Below are 20,102 nucleotides of genomic sequence, written 5' to 3'. Positions count from 1 at the left end.
AACTAAAATGAATATTAAAAAAATTACTGCTAGCTGTAACTTGAATTTTTGTATGGTAAAGAATCTGGAGATAGCCATCCTGCTTAAAATTAAAATACTGCCATTATGATGGAAAAAGATTTAAAAGCACTAGATAAACTTGAAAACTTACTTCAATGTTTGTATCCTAAAAATAATTATGTATTACTAAAGTGAAAAAGTGTTCAAGGAAAAATAGCTGTAAATAGTGCTAGAACATTATTTGTATATTTAGTGTGTTATCTTACAAAAAAGAATATTACCAGCACCTTAGTTTAATCTTTGGTGCATTTATTTATTTGCCCAACCTATGGAAGAAGCAAAAGTGAATCTGAATTTTGGAGCCTTCTTGTTCACTGTCAGAATGCTTTTACTGACTCAGTGATCTGCTGTTTAAAAACAACCACCAACCAAACTAATAACAGAAGGTTGTTTTCTAAAGGAGAATCAGCCAGGAATGTCAAAGCTGAATGTTGTGGCACCCCTTTCTTTACATGCTGTGCCTTACCTTTTCAGAACGGTGTGAGGTAAGTGGGGAGTGTCACTCTTGGCTTTGCTGTTCCCATCTCTGTGGGGTTGCCTTATGTTTTTCTTTGGACTTCAGCACTTAAGACATTCACTACCCTCCTGCAAAAGTCAGACTGCAAATATGCAGTTGGTATTTGATTTTTTTTTTAAATAAAGTTAATGAGAAGTGTCTGATCATTAAGTATTCCTAGTGAATTCCTGTACATAATGAATCAGATTTGTACATTCTGCTGTTTTTATTTAGTGTTAAATGTATAAAGTTATGGTTATTTCTGTCATCAATAAACTGAGCTCTGCCATTAATTGCTCTTTCAAGAAACTTTCATTTTCTCTGGGGAAAGAAGGTGTTGCAGATTCCTCTGCAGTATTTCACTTTCCACATACAGACAGAATCTGGCCTGGATAGTTCTACTAACCCCTGCTTTTTAATTCTTGCCTAAGGCCCAAAAAGTTCCATTGTATGGGGAAAGGAAACACACTGCCCTCCTGAATTGTGTCAGAACGTGGCTGTACAAGAGCACAGTGCTGATGAAACACCGTGTGTATTGACACTGAAACTGCTTTGGCTGCAAGTCCTCGGGTGGGTGAGGTATCTGCTCAGCCCCTGGTACCCAGCTGTAACCATTCTGGTTTCTTTCAGACCTTACTTCTCTTGACTTGGGTGTACAACACTGCACCCCACAGCAAGCACCAGCAAGCTTTGGCTCTGCCCTGGGATGGGTATTTGAGAAGGGGTTGTGGTGTGGAGCTTGTCCTCCAGTGGCACTCTCCTGACTGAGGGATGGGCTGTACAGCTGCCTCCAGGTCTGGGAGCAGTGTCCTGTGCCTTTCCCTTTTCTGTTACAGGAGCTTCAAGGCAGGACTGATGTTGCAGAAAGCCTGATTATCTCCTGTGGGTCATCCTTAGGGAATGCTAGGAGCTTTTAACCCCTCTGTGAGCCCCTGTGAGTAACCAAGCTAGGTCTATAATTAAAGAAAAGTGGGGGTTTCAAAAGGCTGAGTGCTGAAGGAGTAAGGTTGGCTCTGTGGAACAACTGCTGCTCCACAGGGGTGCAACTACAGATGCACAGCGGCCAAGTGATGTGTGGACAATATTTTGCCCCTTTGTTTCCACAGGAGTTACAATCATGTCATTTCTTGCTGTGGAAGGGAGCACCATGAATTTCTGCAGCACCAGTGTATAATGCTAACACTCAGGAGCCACTCTTACAGCTGTGGCCAACAACGTGGTGAAACCCCCCCAGCATCTCTGGAGCAGCTCTTAACCGAGGCCTGTGCTCCTGCAGAAAAATTGCAGCTGCTGCAGGCAGAGGCCCTGGTCACTGCAGTCACCCTCCAGTGCAGGGCTCTTGGGGAGCACCCTCACAAGTCTCCAGTGACCTTTGAAGGACTTAGCAGAAAGGAAGTTTTTCTTGTTCCCCTAGGAAAAGTTCTGTGCTGTCGCTCCTCAGGGAACAAGTGCCCTGCCTCGCAGCACTGCTGAGCTAGGTGGTGCTTTTAGATGTGGAGTAGTGCAAGCTCTTCTTGTCATGGCTTTAAATTTCACATGTGAACAGGATTGTCACACCATAACTAAATAACTAAAGCCCCCTTTAGGCCCGTGTTTCACAGTTACCTGTTCTGTGCCTGCAGCTGTAGAGATGGCAGCTGCTGTCAGTGGGGACACTTCTGTCACCAAAGCACTGCTGTCATTCTGTAACATCAGCCAACACCTGACATGCAACTACCATCTTTACAAATTAGGGGATGCTGGGGGAGAAAAGGAGACATGATTACATTTTTAATATAAGTTGCATTAACTTTGGATGAATAACTTGTACTCCCAGGAAAACATCAATATGGGCCCATGACTTCAAATTTCAGTGGAGCACTTCCTACAGAAGCACAGAGACTTTCTGCATATCCATCTCATCAGGAAATCCAATCCCAAGAAACAAATTTAAGAACTGAGCCACATGCCAAGCAGAGGTTTTCCAGACCATGTTCCATGCTCCAGGAAGTCCATGCTCTGATTACCAGCCACCCTGAGGGGCAGCTGCTGCTGGAGTGCCCAGACATCACCAAGTGCAGAGGTTTGGGCCGTAAATCCTGGGCTCCCACCACTGCAGACTGCTAAATGCAAGTTTGCAAACATAAATGGGACATGCTGTGTTCAGAGTTAAAGTGTAACAAGTTGATGTTCCCAGCTTTTAATTCCATGGATAACTATGCATCTACGCCCAAGCAATGGCTCCACATTATTAAACATGAGCAGCTTTCCTAAGTACTATATAAGATGCCAGTATTTCAAAATTAGACAACAGTAGTGAAACAGTAATGAAACCAGAAGAAATAAGAGATGTGTTAATAAGATAAAGTAAAATAGCAAACTGTTAATTATCCAATATTTATGGTGTTCTAGTGAGTCATGACAGAGACACTAGACAAATTCTGGTGGGTTTAGAACATAACCTTCCCTTTTGTAGCTTAAGAGCAGAACTACTCAGCATTCCTCAACTTGTAGTAATATAGGGAATTCAAAAAAGCCAAACCTCTTTGCAGAACACCCTTTAAGGCTACTAAATTAAAAAAAAAGCTTTCTTGAAACTCTGTAGTTTCTTCAAACAGATTTATCTTATCTTACAGCAACCTATTCAGAGTTCTAGTGACACCAGTGAATTCCAATAGTTCAAAACCTGTTTGCCTCTTCAGGGAACAGAAGTTGCCAATTTCTCAAAAGCTGACTTTTCCTCCCAAGCCTCTTTAGAAAGCCAGCTTTGGAAAAGCCACTGATAGCACACAGAGCTCAGCAGAGCCCCGTTAGTTCTGACAAAGGGGTGCTCTACCAACCTGGCAGCCGTGGAGATGAAGCTCACCCGGCCCCGTGGCAGCTGTGGCTGCTGCCTTGGTGCTCCCAGGAGCACAGCTGCTTCTGCCACAGCTCAGTGAATACCAGGATTGGGTCATCTCCAATAGGGCACAAGCTGGGAACTGGCACCCCTCAGGTACCCTAGAGACAGGCTGGGGACTTGCTGCTGATCAAATCTTCATTCTGAGAAGCTTTAAAGGAATGAACTTAGGTGAGGGCCACACCCAGCACTGCCTGAAACACGGCCAGCAGCAGCTCACTGCACTGTTCGGTGGGGCTGGTTTGGTTTGGGGTTTTGAGAGGGGATTTTTCTTGCCTTTTGTTTTTTGGTTTTTTTGAGGGGAGGATGTTGTTGGGCTTTTTTATTATTTAATACAGTTAGATGAGTTTGGATCTGTTTGCAAGGCAGCAGGCTCAGAAGAGCCCAGCTGCAGGGCAGCACAGAGAACGTTACTGGGTAACTGCTCACACCTTCACCTTGTCATCAGTGTTCTGCAGGCTGCTCAGGGGCCAATTCCTGCTAAGCAAGCAGGAGCCCCACGGGACAAAACCACACAGGCTGGCATTTCAACCACTGCCAGGCACACACAGCATGCTGGACTGAGCAGTTCAAGGTCTCAGCACTTCCCCTAATCAGATCATTTATCATGAGTTTCAGGATTCTTGGAACATCCTTACAAAAAAAAAGGCAACTCAACTAACCAAAAAAAAAAAATCACACCAAGAACAACAACAAAAAAATGGCTCTCTGCATGCAAAAACATCACTACTCTAATATTCACCCTGATGATATTGTTCAGACCAGTCAGTTTGTTCTTGCACGTGTCAGACATTGAACAGCAGCAGACAAATCCAGCTTGTTTGGCACCGAGTCCTGAGGAGACTGAGGCCATCCTGATGGATTTGCTCCCAAGCCCAGAGAAGGAAGAGAACACTTGCACTGGGTGAGGCAGGATCACTGCTACCTTCAGCTGACATACAGAAGTTTCTGCAGTCTCTCACAGGGTCCAGGATTATTTATTGACTATGGAACTAAGAAGATAATTTTTGCTCTCTCAGTTGCATGGAAGGTATTTCATAGCATGTCTGCTCTTCTGCCTAGCAATTTCCTAAATGATTTTGAAGTACAAGGAGATTCTGGGTATGAACATCTACTTCAGACAAAGATGTGAAAGAAAGTAGTGGTAGGTTAATTAAAACAAGGAACAGATCTCTGAGTCATTCTTATTTGAAGTTCTGTTTTGCTTTGTTCCTATCCAAGTGGTTGATATAGCATGAACCAGCTACTGAGGAGCACAAGAAAATAGCTATTCACTATGGATTACCACTATCTTAAAGGGATTTATTTAGACAAACATAACCACATGTGATGAAAATAAGTGAAAAGTTTGTCTTGCCTAGTTCCAGTAATGCCCAAATTGGTTTTGGAAGTCCTGAAAATCAGTTTTGAAAGTGTGTTTTAAATAAACCAAGTATTTCTGCTATGGAAGAAAAATAATGTATACATTTTTATGTTAAGTTTATAACAAGGCTTTTAAAAGAAAACAGTTACAGGTATTCAACTGCATCAGACTTCAAAAGAAAAGAGATTACACATACAATACAAAAATACAAAAAAATATTTTTAGAACTTACAAACTCAAAAGTCTAAGTGGTCAGAGCTTTCCTAAAATAATAATAATAATAAAAAAATACATTTCAAGATGCACTTTCCTTTCTGCACTTGCAAGTTCAACTTTAGCAAGAAGACAGTTTTAGAGGCAGGATGAAAGCAACTAATGTATTGAATGCTACAACCATTTCCCAGCTGAAATTAATTTAGTGTTGACACTATCAGGTATTGGAGTTTAAAAAGAACTTTATGCTTATTTGGGGTATGGGAGGTGCTGCTGGTGGGGCAGGTGGTGCTACTGCTGTTGATAATGTTCTATTTAACCAGTTCTGTTAATAAAATGTTTTTACAAGTACACAATCTAAATTAGACTGAAATTTAGATGGCCATTACTAGCACTGAAATCCCCCAGCACTGTCCTGCAGTATGGAAGCTAAGAAATAAACTGACCAGATTCACGTCACTGCTGAAAATCACTGCAAAAGGAAGACAGGCAGGAAAAGGTCAAGTTTTATTTCTGAAGCTGATACTTGTTAGAACATCAGGACTGCAGATGCAGCACTCTTTGACCTGATAGTGTCCACTGAGGTCATAGGCATCAAGGCATTTTATCTTAAATGGCAAGACAGGGAAAGTGCATCTTAGATTTTTCATACTTAAGCAGTGAGTTACCGATTTTTGGTGTGGCTTTTATTCCTTCTAGGCATAGTAAAGAAAAATATTTCAATCAAAGGTGAAGCTTAATGTACATTAGCTCATATTTTTGGTGGTGGCTTTTGTGTACCACTAGGAAATGCTAACAAGCACTACTCAAGGCTAATGATTTAAAAGGAGCACACTGAAAATACTGATTTACCTTTGTAATGAATATTCTTTACAGACTGTATCTAATATACAGACAAGGCCCATTTCCTTAGGACAGAACAGGCCACTGAAGGTTACACACCCTACATGAAGTTTTAAACAAAATCAGAGCTAAGTTACCAGAGCCACTCAGAGCAACATAATTCCTATTTGCAGAGACTTAACAAAAGGTGACTGCAGGGAGAAAAAAAATCCAAGTTCTTACTATTTCCTGTGTAAGATTATATTCAAAGTAATAGTCCAGTAACACTTCCTAGTACAAGACAATGCTCACTCTCTTTAGCAGAATTCATAGGAGTCAGCTGTTTCTCCTGTTATGAAGAGGGAGCCAGAAATGAGAATGCAAGAGCATTCAATTTTAACCTGATTAAAGAGACAGTAACCTTTTTCATCCACCTTATTTAATCACTGACAAAAAAAATTATCTTAAAAAGGTACCACTCCAATTTCTTTATTATCTGTAACCTTTTGAAACTAATCACATGAACTACAAAATTAGCAAATGCCTTGAAATCTGTATACAAAACATAAATTACCTCTAATTTCAAACTCATTTATTAGTGTACCACTCAAAGTCTTAAAAAAGTGGCTCCAAAGATAGTCTCATACCATTCTTAAAAAAGGAAACTGTTCCTTTAATGTTACACCCTCCCCTCCCCCCAAAACACCCAACTTGTAATCCACATCATTTAGTTATTTTCTTGGTCATGGACATTTCCAAGATGAGATTTTATATTTCGTTCCCATAGCTTCTGGTTGTCAGAAAATCCATGCTTTCCTTTATTGAACGAATTTGGTCCTGCTGAGGTTGGTGTATCCCTGTGAAAAGTGAAACAAGAGCAGTTGAGAAAGCCAGCTCAACTACAGCAGACTGTGCCATGTCACACTGGAAATGCCAACTTCAAGCCCAGTCTGCCCTCTACCACACAAATTTCCTTCTGTGACATCAGGAGCCCTCACTTTTGGCAACTGCAAGCTGGCCACAGAAGTGATCTGTACACAGTATGTCAAAATACAGCAATGAGATGGGGCAAGAGAGGACGTGGCAGTGGCAGTAACTGCTGCCAGCTTCGAAGATTAAGAAACTGAGGATCTAAATTTGTTACTGGAGAAAAGAAAAAACACCAAACTAGAGAACTTTCAGAGTGACTGACTTTAAAAGCAGTCTATCATGATTAACACCTCTGAAATACACATTCTCAAAATTCATCCCTAATTTAAGTGAAGCTTCCTCTGCAAAGATCCCTACTCATTTTAGGACTGGTCCCTTACCATCTCAAATCTGTGACAAGCAGAATAATTATATTATTTATTATAAAGTAAAGAAGCAATTCTTTGTCTTTCTGAGAGATGATTCTTATCTTCAACTTGCACATGAGTTTAAAAATGTGATCAGACTACCTACTTCAAGGGAATTTATAAAAGGGAGGACCAGGAAAATACAAGGTAGAGACAAACAGGAATTCCTACCTATTACACTTATCAAAAAAAAAAAAAAAAAAAAAAAAAAAAAAGAGTTTCTATTTAATGCAGACTCAATTTCTTCCTCAAAAGATGTAAATAAGATTCAAAGTTCAAATGCAAATGTAGTACTTTTAGCCTGTGGATGACAGGCTAAAATTTAAAATTTGAAAATCTTGTTTCTGGAGAAATGTTCCTTTAACCTACTCTGCCTCCTTGTACTCTCAAGCCATGCTCAGGATGTGCCCTGAGCTGGGCAGGGGTTCCTCACTGGCCCTGGTCCACAGCAGAGCTCAAAGCTGCCCTACCTTCCGATGTTCTTCATGCGCATCTTGGCTTCGGGGGGCATCTCCTCGGGCTCGCTCTGCGGGGACAAAGGAGGTCAGAGCCTGACAAGGGACACAGAGGCTGCACTCTGCCCTGCAGGACAGCCAAGGGATCTGCACACACTGCAGGTCCTACACAGCTACAGGACAAAACACAAACTCCTTTGTTCAGCTCCATGAGAGAAGGAGCAGTAATATGACAGCAAAATATTCAGCAAACCAGATGCACAACTTTCCTTGGCCTCCCCCTAATCAAGCCTAGAGAAAGCAAGTATTAATTCAAATTATGCTGTGCATCTTATTTTCAGGGAGAAGTTATCAACATTTTAATGATTTCTTGAACCAACACAGAGCAATTGTGCATTCTTCATCAGAGCCAAAAGAGATGCTTCTAGGTTGAAAATTCCTGACATTTATGTTAGAACCATAAATAACCCACTCTCCCTGCCTACCACACCAATGGTATTTTGTGCTCATCACTGGCTTATTACTCACATCTTCATCTTCGTTGAAAGCTGCTGCTACAGAAAGGGTTTTTGGAGCCAGGGTTGGAACAGGCTCTTTAGGCTTCTGGAAAAGACAAAATGCACAAGTAACATTAGTCTACTAATCAAAAAAGCTACCCTTGGCTTTTTAAGTATTTTGGCAAAATTAAATCAAAGATCTTCACTGAAATAGGCAACCAGGGAAAAGTTTTTGTCTGAATCAAGCACATGAAGGATTCTCTAATGACAAAGGAAAATGACTGCTCATTTATGTGTGATCGCTCTGAGCAGCAAGCTGAGCCCTCTCATATTACAACTCCCCACATGCAGGTCTTCACTTTCGAGCATACTGCAGGGGTACTCAGCCACTGGGGCATGACATGAACAATTAAAACAGAACCTGAACAACCTGTGGTATTCAAAATTTTACTGTGTCACTACTTCCATTATTCTTTTGGGATATTCTTACCCATCAATGTCAGAAAAAAAAGAATAAGTTTATTTTCTTCTATTTTAACAACATGACAGCTTTCTGGCTTAAAACAATTCAATGCTTTTAAACTACTATCAGTATCTAGCACAGTCTGATTAATATAAATTCCTTTAAAGAGTATTTATTTTATTTTTCATTTTTTATTCCTCTATTTAAAGTGGAGGAAGCTGTCAAACACAACTGTTACATGTGCTACAACAGTGGTACCAAGAGTTACTTCAACACCACTGAGAAAAAAAGAAGTAGCTAGTAACAGATTGCTACTATAATACTAAATCAATCACACACAATGCTTTCTCCATTTTACTGGTAAATCTTTACTACACACTCCTAGAAGCTGCTACTGCAGCAGAGCCCTTATGCAACTGCCTACAGCTGTTCCTCACTGATACTGCACAATTCCACACCATTTTTAAAGCATCTGTGCCCAAGGAATGGGGAATGTCCTAGGGGAGCAAAAATGCCTGAGGAGAAACAGGTAAATTTCAGCACTGTCTGTCACCCACTAAGTTGAGTGAAGCAGAAATCCTGAGCCAAATTTATTGCCACTTTGGACATGAGAAACTGAAGCATACCAGAGGCCCAGAGAAGGAAGCCTTGTCCATTTTCCCAAAGTCTGAGCTGACCTGGCTGCATTTATACCCTAGAATGCTGCCAGCCACATCTCCTTTGCATGTCAAAATAACAGAGCACCCTTTTAATCCTCTGCAGGTTTCTAAAATGCTGGCATTGCAGTGCAAGCCTTTCATGATCACAGTTTGAATTTGGTGCAGACAGCTACTTACAAGGTATCCATCACAGTGACAGGTGGGAAATGTAAATGAACTGTATTAAACAGAGAGGCAGCCCTGCCTTGTCCTTGGCCAAGCCAGGGGAGGACTACTCTGGAGGTACAGAGTCATCAGATTCCCATCTAAACAAGCACAAGGATACCTTGTGCTGGACAATCAAGGGGATCAGAATTCTTAGAAACCTATGTAACAAAGCCCCATCACCTGCATTTAACACAAATAAATCACACTGACCTTGCAAAGAACAGGCAAAGTCATAGAAATATGCTACAATTCCCCATGCTAAAATAAGATCTTTGGAGTGGAAGACAACCTATTAAGCCATCTCAATGCTTTCTTCCAGCTTTAAGCATCCTATGCAATGAAGCTCCCAGCACTCATTTCAAAGTAGCCTGAACTGCTTAACAAGTCTCCTCATTTCCCTCAGGAAATTCCTGCAGACTTATCAAATCTCATTATAAAATTATTCTGCATGTTCAAAGATCTACAGTTCATTTCAATCAAGGCTTATGATTCCTGAGACTACTGACCTATTATTAATCACCTTGAAGTACTTACACATGCACGACTACCTGGCCAAGTTAAGCTTTACCCAAGTTACCCCCACGGGAATTCCAGGTTTCCTCTGCAAGGAAGCCTCCTCAAAGCACTTCCCTTTTCCCTAAAATGAAAAGCCCTCAGTAAACTTACATTTGCTCCCAGTTTGATGGATATTGCAGATGCCTTCTTTGTTGTCTGACTGCCTATGGCAAATCCAAACTTGGACATTTTGGCAGGAGCAGGCTTTGTGGTGAAGTCTTCAGCTTCTTCATGAGCTGCCCGTTTCTCTGCGCTGCGACTCGAACTTTCTCCTCCATTACTGGAAGAAACAGTCTTAGTTTTCACAGGTTTTTCTGCCTCTTCTTCAGGTCCTGGTGAAGTCGAAACAACTTACCAAGATGAGCTACTTTTACTGAGCAGATTGATGGGAGCAGCAACCTCAAAAAGCATTATACTCTGGGTGCAATAGGTAAGGTGTTTTTAGTGACAGCATTTTCCACCAATGTATATTTAGTGGACAGCAAAAACACAAAGAGGAGAAGAAACTGCAAGCACTCCACTACTTGTAAAGAACTTGTTGTATGAGCCAGGAAAACAATCTTGAAGCACCATCTCTTTATTTAGTATGGAAGTCAAAGTTCATGTAGTAAATTAAATGTAGATGACTAACACTTTTTAAGAAGTTTTTTAAGTTGCCACAGATAAGCTTTCATAATTGGAATCCCAATTCCAAATCTAGAGCAGATAATCTAAGTTAAAATAAATTCTACTCAATTTCTACAAAATCATGTCCATGCCAGTCTCTAGGCTTGTCTGGCACAACCCTAAAACCATGGGAGTGCCTACAGTGAGGCCGGCTGGCTCAATCATCTTTCAAGTCACTGCTTGCCCGCATCTCATCTGTGATAAATCTGCCAAGCTCTGCTGAGCAAGGAATCAGCACTAAAAAAGCAAATATATAGAGTTCCTCTTTTCTGCTTCTGTATAGCCATGGAAAACACAGCAGCTGAACAGTGATCCACAGAGAAAAAACATTCAAGCAACACTTCCATTCCTATAAAACCAGCTTCTTCAGCTACACCAAGGGACAAAGGTGTCCTTGGAAAGCTCACACTGAACAGAGTAAATGCTTCAGCAAAAAGACACTGCCCTGCTGCTGCCATAAGCAAAGCACTGCAGCAGCAGGAGGGGGAAAACAAACCCACACTAAGGAATGGCCAGGGAAGTGCTCAGAGCAGCAGTTTAAAGCTACTGGAGCTAGCACAGGTTCCTCATCACACCAAATGCAGAACAGCACCTCCCGTGCACAGCAAATTCCGACCATCGGGGGGAAAAGCTCTTTGCACTGCTAATGCAAAAAGCTGCTAGCTAAGGTGAGGCAATGGGAGAGAAGGAAGTCTGAACTGGGGGCCAACAACACTGTAGCTCTGAGAAAAAAAAAAAAAAAGAAGCAAACAACATCAGGAAAGAGAAAAACTGGGGACTCAATCTATATCTATATCTATATATATATATATATATATATATATTTGTCTGCTATTTCCTAAATCAGAAGCAGCAGGATATACCAGTTCTACCCCAGTCTTCCAGGTATCAATAAGTGATTGAAACCAAAATGGATTTATCATTCCTGGCAGACCACAAAAAAAAAGTAACTTTAATCAGTTTGACTGTATTAAAAAATGCTACTAGAAATCTGATCCAGAAAATATAGATATAAAAATGAAAAACAAAGGAGGAAAGAGAAACAATCAAAATTTACACAAGTGACCTTGGGTACTGGTGGCTGCCTTAGCAGAGTTTACCAAACAGCAGTCTGCAGAGACTATGAGAGCATGCCCATAGTTAGTGCATAAAATGACATCCAACAGTGCTCCAGGTGCAGCCTCAGTACACTGGAGACTGGGTCAAGGCTAGGTAGAAGCTTCACTGGCCCTAAAAATGCTGGAATTGCAGAGCTAAGTCTTCTTTTCCATAATGCACAAAATCCGTAGCAGCCAGAATTCAGGGCCCAGGGAACCAGTGCTAGCTTGAAGGTTACTACACTATGCTTACAGCTTACTTCTTTAAAGTAAAATTTCAAATACTGCTAGGCACAAGATGAAGATAATACAATCCACCCATATCTGTTTGCTCACCAGACCCTAAAGAGCACCTCTCTCAGAATCAGCTCCTAGCAGCACTGCATTCTGAGTGCTATTCCTACTGGGCTTGCCAAAGGATGAACACCAGACTGCTAAGAGAAACACTCTGGCTGTTTGTCAAGAGTGTCAGGGGCACAGGACAACTGGGGAAGGTGGGGAGGGAGCTGTTGTGCTGCTGGATTTCTGCAGGAAACAGAAACTCAGGCATATTAACCATTAAACAGGTCTCCACCACCTCCCCTGCCAGCCCATAGGTATATTCCAAGATCTCAAGGCTGCTTTATCATTTCCTGCAGGTCATATTTCACCTCCAGAAAGCACCAGCACTATTTCCAAACCAGACTGGCTAGTGCCCTTCCCATGGATTGCAGACATGAAAAGCTGTCCTCCTTCACAGCCAGGTTTTACTCATGCGAATCACCGAGCCACACGAGGGGACACTTCCACAGCCCAGGTGGCTGAGGTGACAAGAGTGACAGAGCCAGCTGCACAGCATTTCAGGATCTGCTGTCCCTGGGAACAAACCAGTCACAGCTAAATTAATTTTCAGATAAGCCCCAAAAGCTAAGAACTGCAAATTGCTTTCAAAAATCCTCAGGGAACAGCTATTCCTCCTTTTAGGGCCAAGGTACCTCAAGTCATTCAGATCATGTTTCAGCACACAGGACAGTAGGAATTACTGATGTGCTGATGCTGTCCAGTTACTGTATTACTAATACAAAAAAACACCCAATACCACCACCAAAAATAAAAACCAAAAAGCCACCAAAGCCCAACAGAGAAGCAAGAGTCAAGGAACTATCTAAAATCAATACTCTTCAAATGTCAGCGATTATGAGAAACAACATTCAATGTTGAGCCTGTCTTGATTGGTTTACAAGCCTGATTTAATTTTTCAACAGATCTAAGAAGTGCCCTCTCCCTACAGATATATGAAAACAAACAAAAAAACCCCACTAAAACCCAACTAAAACAAAAAAAAAAGGAAATACACCAAGAAAGAAAAGCTTTATCTTTGCAAAGACATTGTCCTCTCAACTTTAAGGGAAGAAAGAAGAAAAGAAACATTAAAATTTTCGAACCAAATACTGCAAAAATTACAGGAATGTCCAGTAATAATATAAATACCATAGGACCAAACAGCAAACTTACAGATTGTTGCCAAGCAAAAAAATCCCCAAATGCTTAAAACAGCGATTAAAGAATATTCACCGAGAGTGAACATTCATTTATAAAAAAGGTACCGCAATTGTTGAAAGTTAATCTTTAAGGCTCAATCTCCATTCTTGCAGACAGCAACAGTCACATTTCTCTCAGAACACGGCGTAAGTACTCCGTGCATTTTTACGAGAGAGAAACAGCGCATTTGCCCGGACAAGGAGCAGCGGGTGTGTTTTTACCAAAGCGCCGGCAGAGGCGAGCCCAGCAGGCGCCACTGGCCTCTCCCCAGCGCAGCCCCCTCAGGCCCAGGCCACCCACTCTCCCCGCAGGGCCGGGTAACTCACGGCCGGCTGAGGCACACCCGGACCGCCCCACCCCCGCTGCACCGGCCCAGAGCCCGTTCCCACCCCACAGCTCCGCGGCGAGAGGCGCTACGTGTTCACCTCCTGCGGGCTGCGGCCGCTTCGCCTTCTCCCCCTCGGCTCTGCCGTCCGCCATTTTCCCCCGCCTCCTCCGCCGCCTCACTCGCCGCGCACGCGCGGCGCTCGGGCCCGCCCCCGCGAGGCCCCGCTCGCGGCCAGGCCGGCCCCGCCCCTGCGGCGCGCGGGGATGGCGCGGCGGGAACGGCGGGAGCGCGCCGAGCGGCGCCCGTCTGAATGATGCTCGTCCGGGGCCGCCGCGCACGTGGGCACGGCTTCCGTTCCCTCCCCCGGGGAAAGCGGGGGGATCAGAGCCGCCCCCCGGCACTGCCGGCATCGCACCCTGAGCCTCGGCGTCCCGGGGGTGCGAAGGAAGCGCGTCCGCCGCCGCGCCCTCCTCGGTGCGCGTGGTTTAACGATGCCTGCCGTGATTCACAAACAGCATCCTCACTGCCTCCGCGGTGGGTATGAATAGCTAAAGCGGGTGGAGGTGGTGCGCCAAGCAGGAGCCGGTGGTGCCAAGCAATGGGACCAGAGGCAACGGCAGAAACTGAGGCACAGAAGTTCCACCTGAACATGAGGAAGGAATTCTCTCCTGTGCAGTGACCGAGCGCTGGGCAGGCTGCTCAGAGGGGCTATGGAGTCTCCCTTACTGCAGATATTCAAGAGCCATCCAGATGCAACCCTGTGCCACCTGCTCTGGGATGACCCTGCTAGATTCGGGAGGTTGGACCAGGCGACCACTGTGGCCCTTTCCAACCTACCCAGTCTGTGATTCTGTGTGAAAAATACACGTATTTTATGATTGGCTTTTTGCAAATACTAAAATGAATATTATATGTGTTGTGTTAGAAAGTAATGCTGCATTAATTCTCTTAATGTGAAAAACGCCAATCACGTGTTTTTAAAATTTTAAAAGTTTAATAGTAATAAAATGATTAAAAAAATAGTAACACAATTAGACAAATTTGGACAAATTGAATTAGGACAATATGAGACAATAAAACCAAAGAGTTACGGACAGTCCAGGTACCTTTTTCTGGGCATCACAAGCCTGGAAAAGGATACACGTTAACAAAGGATTAACCCTTAAAAACAACAGCCTGTTGCATATTCATACACCTCATACATGATGTATAAATTCCATTCAAACACAGGATTCTGTCTGGTCATTGTCAGCTTCCTCCTCTGAATCCTAACAGCGCCTTTGAGGCAGGAAGAAGTTGGTTTCTTCCGATAAGAGGGCAATAAATTCTTTTTCTCTGAAAGATTTAGGTGTCCTGTGGCTGCTATCTCTGTGTGAGTCCTTTCTTTTAAACAAAGCATCTTACATAGCATAGTTGTTATTTTAACACTTTTTATAACCTAAAAAGAATTTATTGCCCTCTTATCGGAAGAAACCAACTTCTTCCTGCCTCAAAGGCGCTGTTAGGATTCAGAGGAGGAAGCTGACAATGACCAGACAGAATCCTGTGTTTGAATGGAATTTATACATCATGTATGAGGTGTATGAATATGCAACAGGCTGTTGTTTTTAAGGGTTAATCCTTTGTTAACGTGTATCCTTTTCCAGGCTTGTGATGCCCAGAAAAAGGTACCTGGACTGTCCGTAACTCTTTGGTTTTATTGTCTCATATTGTCCTAATTCAATTTGTCCAAATTTGTCTAATTGTGTTACTATTTTTTTAATCATTTTATTACTATTAAACTTTTAAAATTTTAAAAACACGTGATTGGCGTTTTTCACATTCTGTGACATGAGTTCAAGTGAGCAGTGACACCACCTCCCCCACGCCAGTGTGCGAGCCAGTTTGCAGATCAGAAGAGGCTGTGTGTGTGGAGGAAGAGCAAATGACAGAAGGGGCATGGTACCCACATCTCCAAAGTCTCTCTCTCGGATCTGGATGAGGCCCCTTCCAGCCCAAACCATTCCAGAGTTCTATGTAGCTCCATTGGTGTCTCTTCCCTCCCTGAGGAGAGTCTGAGTGAGGCACCCACACTCACACAGTCAGTCCTTGCACTTCAGAACTTCCCACACCGAAGGCAGCTCTCAAGCATCACCTGGAACACCACCCTAGGGTGAAGCTTTGTGTACTTCCCAACCACACAGAGCTGAAAGGAACCAGGTCTTTCCCTGTGCCAGAGGTGACCTATGCCTGCAGGCCCTGCCCCTCACAACAGGCAGTGAAGGGCAGTGTTGGGGCAGTGAATCTTCCAATGCCCACCTTACAACAGCACGTGGGAAGAGGTCACCAGGGAGTGGGTGACCAACTCCTCATCTGCCATCACTGACTTCAAGCATCCCCCACAAAGAAAGCCATCCTCATCCCACAGACAGCAGAGCTGTATTTAGCTGCCCATGGCAGCTCTGCAGCCTGAACACAGACTTCCAGAGAGACACCAATGTATTTTGAGCTGTGAGAAATATTAAAAGGCCCTCTGCTCCTATTTACTAATAGGACAGTTTACCAACTCAGAAGTTCCAGCACTTTGGGAAATCTACATTACATGGCCTGAAAACAAAGGCACTCTGGGATAAAAGTCTTACCCAAAAGTAGGTAAGATTATTTTTTTTTTCAGCACAGTGAAGAAATTTGCCTGATTCCTTCCAAACAGGGACTTTATTTGTGCCAGACAGAACATCCAGAAATAAATTGTGCAGTTCCCCAAACTCACTCAAGGCTTTAACCATTTAGTTCAGTTACCAAAGTCAATTCATTTGCACACAAGAGGATTCAGGAAGTAATGGGAGAGGTCTCTTCTACTTCATCTTAGTGATCTTACAGAATAAAACTGTAGACAGCCTCCAAAGCAGTCTGAAGACCTTTGCATTCAGTAACAATCACCCTTGCCCCAGCACAGTTCAATGGAACAGACTGATAGTCTTCATGTAGAGTTATTTTTTTTTACAACAGATTATCTCATTTCTCTTACACAATTTCAATAGTGTGTGAGTAAATTTAAACAGCTGGACTACTAAAGTAATTAAAAAAAACAAACTCTTAATGATGGTAATTTCAAATATAAGCAACAAAACATGTTCTGAGTTTAAAAGCTGAACAGAGCACCAAGAAGTCGGCACAGTTTGTGTGTAAAAAATTCATTTTCCTCCCCATCACTCTACTTTTGCTTTAGTTTATACCTCTTGGGGTAGTTTTTGGCAAATTGCTTTTCTACTTTTTCCCGTCCCTTCCCAAGTTTGAGTGTGCTGATGAGGTCTAATGTTTGTTTCAATTCCTTTACAGGCTTGTTTACAAAGTCACAGTATTTCCTTTTGGGAACAAATTCCAGAGCCTTCTTCCAGTCAGCTGTATCTTTCAAGGTTAATAAAATATGCATCATTTGATCCAGTGTGAGATTTTTAGCACCAGTACTCCACAGCAAATACTTATCCAGTGGAAGGGCTGCAGTCTCCAGCCCTAACCGCTTTGCCCGTGCTAAGGAGACTCCTCTTTTAATGCTCTTGTCAACCATTGACCCAACAATATAGATCTTATCGTGGTCAAATGCTTTCATTACTTTGGGAGAATCTGCTGTCAGATAGATGAGCTTCTCCTTGGGAAAGATTTCTGTGTAGCACTGGTCTGTCACTGTGATAAGCAGTTTGTCCCAGGCCTCTCTATAATTCTTGACAAATTCCCTGTGGTAGAGGCTATCATCTTTGAAGTTACAGAAGTGGATGTGGAACGGATCCACAGATCTCCGATTGCTGCTCTCACTCATTACTATCTGCCTCACTGCGTTTGAGACTTCTCGCACAGACATGTCCTTTTCATAAGACATGTCAAATACCAGAGGCTGGCCAAAGATCATGGACTGAGCAGCCCTCCAGTTGTATGCTCTGTCCATGGTGCGGGACCATAAACACACAAATGGACTCTTCTTGGTCTCCTCTGTTTTTGAATCTTCATCTTGTGCTTCCAGCCTCCTTTCCCTTTTCTCATCCATCTTTCTTTTGTCATTTTTCTTGTAAAGTTCTTTGAGATGCAAATATTTTAAATACTTCTTTTTGGCTGACTTAGAAGGACACTCCATAAAGGTTTTTAGCTGGTCTTCACTCATATTTTCTGGAACTGCTCTGCCAGCTAGCCTCCACATCTCCAAAGTCTCACGTGCAGCAGCCAAACTGGAAAGCTCCTTTGGCTCTGAGACCATCTCACTGACCTCTTCCTGCAACCCAGATTTCATTACCTTCTTCCACTCATCCAAATCCAGTTTTTCTGAGGGTTCACGTGACTTGTCCTGCTTCAGACAAAGTGATAAACTCAGAGTTCTACTGAATGGAAACAAATCCTTTTTCATCCCATGTTGTGTGGCAAATGGAAGGACAGAACTTCTTACAATTCTTCTCAGAAGCATGTTAGCTGAGTGCATACTTAGGCATGTGCTGTGTTGCAACACTTATCTGCAAACTCCAATAAGAGGGGAAAAAAACTTGTCAGAAATCACAGAACACACACAAAGAACACACATGCAGATTTTTATTCTTATTAACACTGACAGACAATAGGTTACTTCTTGGAGGATGCTAGAAATTCCTCCTTCTACTATGAATTTTTTACTGATTCCTAAATAAAAACAGCTTAAACCAGCTATACTTACTGCAATTCAAAACGCAGTCAAACAACCTTCAAGAACTGTCCAAGATCTCTTCAAGTTATCTGTAGCATATGATGAGCCTTCACAACCAAAGTCAGCGAAATGCTGCACGCAAACCAGAAGAATTTTTATGTAATTTATCTATCCTGTGAAAACAGAAAGAAGAGAGGGAAGAATAACAATTAGTACAAGAAAAAAACATCTATTTTCTTTTTCCTAAATTGTCTGTGAAGTTGGCATAGGCTCATAAAACTGAGGACATAAATCCCCCACTCCCATTAATTTTATCCACACTTATATTTACATATGAAAGGTCTACAGAAAGAAAAACACACCCAAGAACATTTAATAGTTTCCTTGGCCTATGCACACTACTGAACTAAGCATCAGTGGAGTTTCAGTCCTTGAGGAAACGTGATTTGGACAAAACTATAATTAATTCCTAATTTTTAAATCAAAATTCATAATCTTCCTAATAAACTGAAAATAATATATATATATTCTGATATACAGAACAAGAAGTTAGATCTAATATTGGGTTTGTAAACATGTACCTGCTCAGATAAGAGGCACAGAAGGAGCAGTGTATTATTTAGAAAAGTTATATAACCTGGCATGTGTTTTACTACACAGTAATTGGTCAAACTGGTGGCTGACCTCTCATGTTCTGCCATTATTAAGATAAAAGAAACAAGAACAACCAAGCAACCCAACAATGTGAAAATTTGTAAGTGCTACAATGGAAGCACAATTATTACTTTTGCCAGTAGTTAAATCCTTCAATGTAAAATTGAACGATTTAACTATTGGCAAAAGTAACACTCAAAGAAGCGCGGAGAAATCAAGGGATCAGTTCCTCAATTAACTTACATGACTGGAGCTCCATTTAAGTCAATATTGAGCACCAGACTTACACCATCAGAATACTTGATGACAGCTTTTGATAGAGCCAAGCAGTGTGTCATTCAAGCTAACATCATTACTGCAGGAATCCATCTAAGGCTCTTTGAAGAACCTAGATTTGTAGCACTGAAAGTATTTTTCTTTTCTTTTTTATCATGAATTCACTGCAACTCATCTCAATAACAGAAAGGCTCTCCATTGGTATATCAGAGACTGAACAACTTGCCTTACTTCCCCAGCCTAGCTGCCCACTCAGAATCACAGACTGTGTAAGGCTGGGAGGCGCCACAATGGATCTGGTCCAACTCCTCTGCTCAAGCAGGTTATCCCAGAGCACATGGCACAGGGCTGTGTCTACACGGGTTTGGAATCTCTCCAGTAAGGGAGACTCCACAGCCCCTCTGGGCAGCCTGTTCAGGCACAACCGCCTGCAGAGTAAAGAGCTGCTCCTCACGTTCAGGTGAAATTCTGTGCCTCGGATTCTGCCCATTGCTTCTTGTCCCATGGCCTGGCACCACGGACAAGAGCCTGGATCCATACTCTGACACTCACCGATGAGGTCGGCTGCAGGGGAGCAGCCCTGCACATGTTTAACAACTTTTAAACCAGCCCACGAGCACCCGAGCCGCTGAGCACAGGCCCCCACCCCACAGCCCCGCGCTGTGCCCCCCAGCCCTGACGGGGACACCGGCGGGGCCCGCGGCCTCCGGGGCACCGCTCCCCGGAGAAGCACCTGCCGGATCTGCGCTCCCGCCCGCGGGGCTCGGTCGGTCGGGCAGGGCAGGGCAGGGCCGGGCGGACCCCGAGGAGCCCCGAGCTCACCGCCAGCCCGGGCCCCGGCCGCACCGCCACCGCCGCTCACCTCGCGGAGCCGCTGCGCCTGCGCGGGGCGGGCCCGCGGTGCTCCCCT

General features: G+C 43.1%; 2 protein-coding genes across 5 annotated transcripts; both read right to left on the bottom strand.

Annotated features, from left to right (window-relative positions):
• Positions 1-4,715: 4,715 nt before the first annotated feature.
• PCNP (PEST proteolytic signal containing nuclear protein) lies at positions 4,716-13,806 on the bottom strand. 2 transcript variants are annotated; one of them, XM_054270419.1, is made up of 5 exons: positions 13,715-13,806; positions 10,117-10,337; positions 8,153-8,227; positions 7,640-7,695; positions 4,716-6,689 (listed from the first exon to the last, which is right to left on the bottom strand). In XM_054270419.1, the coding sequence occupies exons 1-5, from the start codon at positions 13,767-13,769 to the stop codon at positions 6,560-6,562; spliced, it is 537 nt and encodes a 178-aa protein (XP_054126394.1). In that variant the 5' UTR covers positions 13,770-13,806; the 3' UTR covers positions 4,716-6,559. The 2 variants fall into 2 exon arrangements, with proteins under 2 accessions (XP_054126394.1, XP_054126395.1); XM_054270420.1 differs by lacking the exon at positions 13,715-13,806 and adding an exon at positions 10,361-11,255 and having other exon boundaries at positions 10,117-10,285.
• A 2,486-nt stretch (positions 13,807-16,292) lies between these two features.
• On the bottom strand, positions 16,293-20,093 carry TRMT10C (tRNA methyltransferase 10C, mitochondrial RNase P subunit). Of its 3 annotated transcripts, none has more exons than XM_054270446.1 (3): positions 20,055-20,093; positions 18,293-18,435; positions 16,293-18,102 (listed from the first exon to the last, which is right to left on the bottom strand). In XM_054270446.1, exon 3 carries the CDS (start codon positions 18,062-18,064, stop codon positions 16,811-16,813), a length of 1,254 nt encoding a protein of 417 aa, XP_054126421.1. In that variant the 5' UTR covers positions 18,065-18,102; positions 18,293-18,435; positions 20,055-20,093; the 3' UTR covers positions 16,293-16,810. The 3 variants fall into 3 exon arrangements, with proteins under 3 accessions (XP_054126421.1, XP_054126423.1, XP_054126422.1); XM_054270448.1 differs by lacking the exon at positions 20,055-20,093 and adding an exon at positions 20,015-20,033; XM_054270447.1 differs by lacking the exon at positions 20,055-20,093 and adding an exon at positions 19,926-20,020.
• Positions 20,094-20,102: the final 9 nt, after the last annotated feature.

This window comes from Melozone crissalis, unplaced genomic scaffold, assembly GCF_028551555.1.
Source record: "Melozone crissalis strain CALT ecotype California unplaced genomic scaffold, PUWL_Pcris_2 ptg000009l_1, whole genome shotgun sequence".
Taxonomy (NCBI): Eukaryota; Metazoa; Chordata; class Aves; order Passeriformes; family Passerellidae; genus Melozone; species Melozone crissalis.
The sequence above is the reverse complement of the archived record's forward strand: the minus strand, read 5'-3'. Positions and strand labels throughout refer to the sequence as shown.